This window comes from Cannabis sativa, chromosome X, assembly GCF_029168945.1.
Source record: "Cannabis sativa cultivar Pink pepper isolate KNU-18-1 chromosome X, ASM2916894v1, whole genome shotgun sequence".
NCBI lineage: Eukaryota > Viridiplantae > Streptophyta > Magnoliopsida > Rosales > Cannabaceae > Cannabis > Cannabis sativa.
In genome coordinates, this window is record NC_083610.1 from 41,259,439 (window position 1) to 41,268,164 (window position 8,726).

Genomic DNA, 8,726 nt, shown 5'->3' on the forward strand with positions numbered 1-8,726 from the left:
ATAATTTGAAAAATCATCATTAAGTGGCCGGCCATATGGTGCTATTGGGCCTTACTTAATTTTGCAATTTTATCAAATTTTATCTCTATTTTCTCAAAAACGCTAATTTTCCAATTCTAACCTTTTAAATGCCAAAACTAATTATTTAATAACTAAAATAGATTATTAAATAATATTGTCATTTAATTTAATTATTAATTAGACATAAAACTCTTTTCCTTACAATTTCACCCCTGAATAGTGAAAATTCATAAAATTAGACATAGTCTAATTTTAGAATTATAATTGATCAATCACGAATCAATTAATGAGTCTTACAAGCAGAATGTTCTCAACTAGAATGGGGACCATGGATCTATATGCTGAGCTTCCAATAAGTGAACCAAATTTACCAAGTAAATTCCTACTTATTAATTCTTCGTTGAATCCACTCTTAGAACTTAGAATTGCACTCTCAGACTTATATAGAGCATATTGTATGTTTCACGATACCAATATACTATCTCATTTAACCATTGTTATAATCTTATTGTGATTTAAAGATCCTCTATATAGATGATTTACATCGAGATGGGATTTCTTTACCGTTCTCACCCCTCAATGTATTTTGCCCCTTAAAACACTTAGCTACCTGTAAATGGTATTTAGTGATCTAATAATTAGTCAGTTAAACAAGAGCTCATCCATTTACTTCTATTTGCTAAGCTCGAAGGGAATCATCACTTAACTTCTATACACTAGTAGAAGCTATAGATTCCATATTTATGTTCACCACTCCCACTCAATCATACTATCATGTTCCCAAAATATACGTATCACCCTGACCCAAAGGTAGGCTTAACTAATAAATCTAAGAACATGAATAGTACTCCTGAGTTGAGCCCAAGCATATCAGGATTTAGATTCTTTTTAATCTTAAGATCAACTACTGATATTGACTTGGAAAGATATGTATAACGGTAAGTTTGTAATATCTTAACTTAGTTGCAATATCGGTCCAGTCCAATGTATACTCCATACATTCGAAACTAGTATACTTTACTAATGTCCTGGAAAGAACATAACACTTACTCCAAGTGTAAGTACACATCATCGCTGATTATCACATTAGTGTAAATCCAATAACACTGATGAAACAGGGACCAAAACTTTTGATGCATATGATCATAATCACATTCCACTGTGTTGACGATACTATAATTGTGAATAAACATATGATCTGGATTTAACTGATTTTGTGTGTATGAATGTAATAAACATATTAAACATATTAAACCATTAGCATGTAAAATTCATGCAAACATCAATCACTTCAAATTTCTTATGTTGATTACTAATCAGATTGTAAAGAGTTTTATTTAGGGCATAAAACCCAACAAGGGCCTGGGAAGACTTACCTATTAGCGAGTCGGCGCTTGATGGACTCAGCAATGGCAGCCGAGTCGGGAGCAATGGAGGACCTCAATCGAGCGGAGAGTATTCGAACGACGTAACGGAGATAAATCTGGAAAGTTGGGCGAACGCAAGTATTGACCGAAGAGTGAAAGGCTCTCATCTTGAAAAGCTGGAACTTGGCTGAAAGGTTGTAACGTAGAAAAGGAAAATGAAAGGTGGAGCTCATTGTTCTTAATATTCTTGGTAGTGGGTATGTTTGTCTTAGCAGAGAAGAAGAAGAAGAAGAAGAAGAAGAAGAAGAAGAAGAAGAAGAAGAAGAAGAAGAAGAAGAAGAAGAAGAAGAAGGAGAAGGAGAAGGAGGAGGAGGAGGAGGGCGTGGGAATGGGATAGGGTTATTAGGGTTTTTTTTTTTATTATTTATTTTTTAAAAATTGTTTTTTTTTTAAATTTTAAATTTTTTAATTTTTAAAGAATTTTTTTTTATTTTTTATTTTTTTTTTGAAATAATTATTCCACCATGGCAGTTAACCGCCAAAAATGGATGGAAAGGACTAAGTGCTAACAGAACACTAGTTTAGGAGGTTTTACCGCCAAAATTTTAGAAATGGGGGTTAGTTGCAAAAACCTGACCACTTAAGGAGGTTATGCCGCAAATTACTCTAAATATAATTATGAGTAAATATAATTTTTTTTATTTCAATATTTAGTAATTATTTTAGAAATAACCTTTAAGGGTACCAATCCTAACAAATTAGTATTATAATTTTTAATATCAAATGGAAAAACAATATCACAAAGAACAAGACCATGAGAATCCAAGCTTGTAATTTGTTATTGAATATATAAAAAAGATATCATTCACCATTTGCCACAACGTACCATGCAACTGTTACAACAACAATTATTATGAAAATATTGTATAAATATAGCTTAGGATAAATAAGTTATTAAAGCCTAGCTAGTTTGCAAGGCGTGCAAGACAATTGTCTCCACTGTCAAACCAGGTCCAAACCCAAAAAGCACACCCCACTCAAATCCATCTCCTGTGGTGGACTTCCCTTCCTCTAATGACCTCTTTCTTAACTTATCCATTATGAAAAAGATGCTTACACTTGACATGTTCCCATACTCACTCAGCACATAGCGAGTGTCTGCCATTTTCTCCTTCTTCAGATGGAGCTTAGCCTCAACAGCATTTAGAATGGCCGGGCCACCCGGATGCACAATCCAGAATAAGGAGTTCCAATCACTAATCCCAATTGGATTCAAGGCTTCAACCAAGCTCTTCTCAATGTTTTTAGATATCAACCCAGGCACGTCCTTCTGGATGTGATACACGAGTCCCGCTTCTGTTAAATGCCCATCCACTGCTCCATCTGAGTTTGGTATAAATTCTTGTGCAGCCGAAACCATTTCAAAGATCGGTCGTTCCCCGATTTCCTTATCTGGATCAGCACCCACAATGGTGGCAGAAGCTCCATCTCCAAACAAAGCTTGACCAACCATGCCATCAAAATAAGTTTCGTCCGGGCTATGAAAGATTCCGATTGTGATTTCTGAGTTTACAGTGAGAATACGAGCACCCTTGTTGTTCTCTGCTAGATCCTTGGCTATGCGGAGAACAGAACCACCTGCATGGCAACCTTGTTGGTACAACATCACACGCTTCACAGATGAGCTGAGACCCAGAAGCTTCGCACATTCGTAATCGGCACCGGGCATGTCTACACCGTTAGTGCTACAAAAGATTAAATGGGTGATTCTTGATTTAGGCTGGCCCCATTCTTTGATGGCTTTCATTGCTGCCTCCTTCCCTAGCTTGGGAATCTCAACCACCAACATATCTTGACGTGTGTTTAGAGATGGTGCCATGTATTCCAGTAAGTTTGGATGCTGATTTAGGTGATCTTCGGTCAAGTATAGGTGACGCTTCTTTATTGTAGTTTTCTCGCCTGTAAACATGCATGCGTCTTAAAATGATTAGTTTGTTATGATCAATTAATCTGAAATTATGAATAATTAAGTTGATTAATCAAAACAAAAGTAGGGTCAATCAGAAACCAATCTTGATCGATCAAACATTAGCACAAAAATAAAAGATTGCAAAAAGTAAAATCGCACACGAGATTTTTTACATGGTGTCAACAGGGCCGGTCCTAAATTGAAATGAGCTATTAGTATAGAATTAATTAACTTAAATTACCATTTTTTTTTTTTGGCAAAATCTACCAGGAATCAAGATTTTATGTTAAAAGATTGTGTTTCATAGTGTATTAAATTAATCTCACTGTGAAAATTATTTGAGCATTTTAAGAAAAAAAACTATATAAATGGTTCATTTTTTAATAAATGAAAAATTAGTTGAGGTGTCAAATTTAGATTGGTTTAACACAGTATGACATACAACTTTTTAATAGAACATTTCCTTATTCAATGTACCAGTCCCTAACGGAGCCAAATCTTCTGTCCCAATTTTTCTCTGTCTCTCTATCCCAATCTAATTAAAATGCTCCACCTCAATTAAATGTATATTTATTAACAGAGTGAATATATTTTTCTTTCCAAAATAAAGAGAATTAATATATTTAAGGACCATTTTATTTTATTGTTAATAATAATTTATTGTCATGTCATTATTTTAAAAAAAAAATAATGAAGACACTTGAATAAATTAGATTTTACCCTAATATATTATTAATATTAACATAAATTGTAATACTAATACATTTAAAAAAAATATATATTATTAATATTAATATTTAAAAAATATTAAAGATAACATAGTTTAATTTTTTTTTAAAAAAAAAGAAGATTCTTAATAAAAAAAAATCTGAAATAAAAGAAATAGGTCTATTTTTTTTATATAAAATTATATTATTTTTTAACTAAAATGTTATTTTATTCTTCTTCTTCTTTTTTCTAACGGAATTCATTTTATTTTATTCAAGTTTCTTTATTGTATATTTTTTTTTTATTAAAAAAAAGTATGAAAAGAACATTTAACCAAAAAAAAATTCTATCAGAAGAAATTAATGGTAAAATAAAATAGTCTTTAAATATATTAACTCTATTGAAAAGGGGGATATACATTTTAAATTAATTGAGGTGGAGCATTTTAATTGGATTGGGATAGGGAGACAGGGAAAAATTGGGACAGATGATTTGGCTCCGTCCCTAACTACGTTGGGAAAATCCAAAGTGTCATCTATCACGTGATCATATATAATGTTTAATTATTTTAAATTTAAAAACCTATATAATCTAAAAATAAATAAAAATATTTTTTTTATTACTAGTAGTATACATATATCCGTTTAAACTTGTAGGATTTAGCATTATATATTGACTATATAAACAAATATTTTACTACACAATATCTATGGCACATATATATTTACTAGGTGATTGTTACGTGCCAAGCCACGTAGTGTTAGTTTTATTTAATATTTTAGTTTTTTATTTGAATTAATAATTAAAATAGTACAATTATTTGAACGATTTATTTTATAAAAATAAAATATGTGTCAGTATATTTAGTAAGTAAAATATAGTTGTGTTATAATAATGTATGTTATCAATAGTAAAATGTACATTAATCTTCTAATTGAAAAAAGTTCTATTATCTCATTTCATATCTAATAATAGCTACACAACTATATATTTATAGACTTTCACATTCTTTGCAAATTACTAATAAGCACCAATAATATTTTCATATTCTAATATTTTTCAACCTTCTACTCTTGGTGGTAAAATTAAAAATAAAACTAAAAATAAGCACAAACATATAAGGTAAATACTAATTACAGCCCATTTTATCTTTTTTTTTATTATTATTTTTTTAAGCCCAAGCCCAAAAATGTCTAAGCCAACACAATCAATATTCTTTTATATTATCTTTTCTAAATATTTTATCTATATTTTTTTTTTTAAAAAAATAAATAAAAAAATTATTAATATTCTCCCAACATAGGTTTGTTAGAGAGATATGTGGCTAAGATGATTTTTTTAATTTAAAAAGAGATTATTAATATTTAAAAGATTGTTTATTTAAAAGATTGTTTAATTTTTTTGGGTTTAATTATTGGGTTTATTTTTTAACGGGAGATCAAACCTAATCGTTAAATTTAACAGAATATTCTTTTATTTTAAGTATATTCTGTTAAACCAAGAATGTTAAACAAGAAATGCCGTTAGATAGACACTTTTAATATATAAAGATATATGTATATTATAGTAATATAGTTGAATATATGACATACATATTCGTTTAAACTTGTCCTTGAGCTCAGTCATGTGTTGGTTTTTGGTGACTCGGAAGTAGAAATCAGGATAATCAGCTTGGTAGAAGGAAGTAGGAGGATTGGCCGTTCCGATGGCTAGCACGGTGGCCGGACCATTGGCACGTTGAGCCTTTCGAATTTGGTCCACACTTATGGATGCCATCATATAATAATTATAATAATGTATATATGTATATGTATTGTATTATATATTGCTTAGAAAGATATTTATATATATATTATATATAGAGTGAGGAAATATATATGAAGTATAAGTTGAATCAATTATTAGGTTAAATGGACGGTCATCTGAGTGGCCACGTATGCAAATGTATACAATCCAACACACTCACACACACCAACTACGTACGTACTATTAATTTAGACTTTGATACATGCACGATTGTAATTTCTTTGGACTTTAATTAAACTTCAACAACAATTCCACAAACTTTGATAGTTAATTTCAATGGAGAAATAGCACAACCTAGCACCTTAGCTATTAGTGTAATTAATTAAGTATTAAGTTTGTATATTTTTTTTTTTTGACGTGGTGAACAAAGTCACACATGATTAACAATGCAGCACACCACAATCAGCGATGAAGCCCCTCGAACAAGAATAGCTCATTGTCTAACCGAAAGGCATGTTTTGCCAAACCATGAGCTGCGAAAAACAAAACGCAAGCCACATAGGATAAAACTGCCCCCGGAAATATAGACAATAAAGCTATAATGTATTTGAATAATACCACATCACCTTGAAAAATACCTTCCCTTTATTAATAGTTGTCGCCAGAGTTAGCGAGACTGAAAAAACATCACAACACCAAACCAAAACACAGTTATATTAGAATGACAATTTTCAAAATAAAATCTAAAGTACAAACTTAAAATTTAACACACAACCCAAATTACTAGCTCAAAATTACTAAAAAACTAAAAAACCAACAAAATTACAAGAATAACCACCCTTATTAAAATTGCTAAAAATCAATAACAAACAGATTATATTTAAAATTAAAACTTATCGATAAATTCTCTGTAAATATAGGCGCTCCACAAAACAACCTACAAAATAACAAAAATAAAACTTCATTACCAAATAATATAATGAAAAAGAGTATGCGAAAGAAATGATGGTAAACCAATCCATATTAAAATTAAGAACTTAAAAAGACTTAAAATACTTATCTGTTGAAGTGAAAAGGTTGTTGAAGTAAAAAACGAGAGCACAAAATGGATCAAATTTCTTGTCCATCATACCACAAACTTATCCTAAACAAGTAGGAATAAGCCATAAAATGGCACAAAAACCATAAAAAGTACAAAAACTATAAAAAACATAAAAAAACATCAAAAAATTGTAAGAGCCAAATAGTAAGTTTGTATAATTTAATAATAACTATAATGGAATATTTTATACTATTTCTAAAGCTAGCAAAGCTAGCGTCACCTTATAATAATGCTAGTTAGGCACTAATTGAATAAATTGGCCACCTTATGACAATATCTCTATATATATCGTTTAATTATGAGATGTATAGGTAAAAGAAAAATCTATCAATTTACCTATATATTTTTTTTTTAATTATTTTTTTAATGGAAATCTACCTATTTATTAGGCAATAACAACATGAAATGCATGTTTCTTTAAACACATACAATTACCTAAATAATTCATACTTTTATATAAGTTATAATATATAAATAAATTTATTTATTTATTTATTTTTTTTTTTTTGATAAATCTGCAAATAAGTGTTTGTATTCTCAAAACATATATTTACAACCTATATAGTACTTGTATTTAAATAAGCCTTAAAACTACTTACAATCACTATAAAATTTTTTATTTTTATTAGACAACAAAACTTGTAACTAAAAGTATATAAAAAAGTTGTAATTAATTATAAATCATTATTCATTTGTTGTGACTAAAAAGTTCGTAGCTAAAAGTATTAGTCACAAAAATTACAATTTATTGTGACTAAATGTATTTTAATCACAATATTTGTTGTGACTAAAACTAAACTAGTGATCCAACTTGTAGCTAAATACTATGTTTTAGTCGCAAGTAACTTTTTGTTGTGACTAAAAATTACATTTAGTCACAAAAAATTTATGTTGTGACAAAAAAATTATTACTAAAAGTAGCTATTTTTTGTAGTGAATTTTGCAATCCACTTCCTATAATTCTCTTGACTTCATTTGGTAAAGATAAACTAGCTAGTTCTATTTTTAACATCTTCTTTCACTCTCTCTACAAGTGTATCTACTGTAAAATATTTGGAATTCCATAATATTTCATTTCGATTCACCTAAATTTTGTATACTAGAGCTGCCATTGCAGCAGCCACCACCTTAATTTTGCCTGAATTTGTTGAACTTCGAACAATTCAACCCCCTTATTATAATCTTGGTCAGATTTGCTATGTTTTTTTTTTTTTGAGATGTCAAATTTATTAGAATATTTCTAATTAAAGAAATAAAATAAAATTATTGATTCTGATAAATGAATATTTTATATTCATTGAATCTGGACAGAATCAATTACGTAATATTCTATATATGGTCAGATTTCTATATTCATTACCTGATTTGATTTCCTGAATTAATTGTCAAAATATTCTGACAATTAATGTGGCACAGATACTGATGGAGTATCTCACCTATAAATATAGGGTCTCGGTCCCCGAGCTCCTCACTCATTCTGTTCATAACAGCAAAATCCATCTAAGGAGAGTTGAGAGAGCGAGGAAGCCCGATTACCCACATCAACCAGTTTCCCTTGCAGATCAAAGCTTATGTGGGTTTGAAGCTCAAGAATCAATGGCTGGAGTTGGTATCAGAGCGGATTATATATCTATGCCTTGATTTATTTTGAGTTTCATATATATATACATACATTTACGGGGTTCTTCATTTATAATATAATATATATTTTATATATATACTTTCATATTATATAATCCCGATTATATATATATTCATACTCAATTTTTTATATATACATATATATATTCATCTTCATATTTATGTTCATATA

At 29.5% G+C, this 8,726-nt stretch overlaps 1 protein-coding gene across 1 annotated transcript; it reads right to left on the reverse strand.

Annotated features, from left to right (window-relative positions):
- Window positions 1-2,203: 2,203 nt before the first annotated feature.
- LOC115713254 (chalcone synthase-like protein 1) lies at window positions 2,204-5,909 on the reverse strand. Its single transcript, XM_030641739.2, has 2 exons — window positions 5,658-5,909; window positions 2,204-3,347 (listed from the first exon to the last, which is right to left on the reverse strand). The coding sequence occupies exons 1-2, from the start codon at window positions 5,842-5,844 to the stop codon at window positions 2,350-2,352; spliced, it is 1,185 nt and encodes a 394-aa protein (XP_030497599.2). The 5' UTR covers window positions 5,845-5,909; the 3' UTR covers window positions 2,204-2,349.
- Between the last annotated feature and the right edge of the window lie 2,817 nt (window positions 5,910-8,726).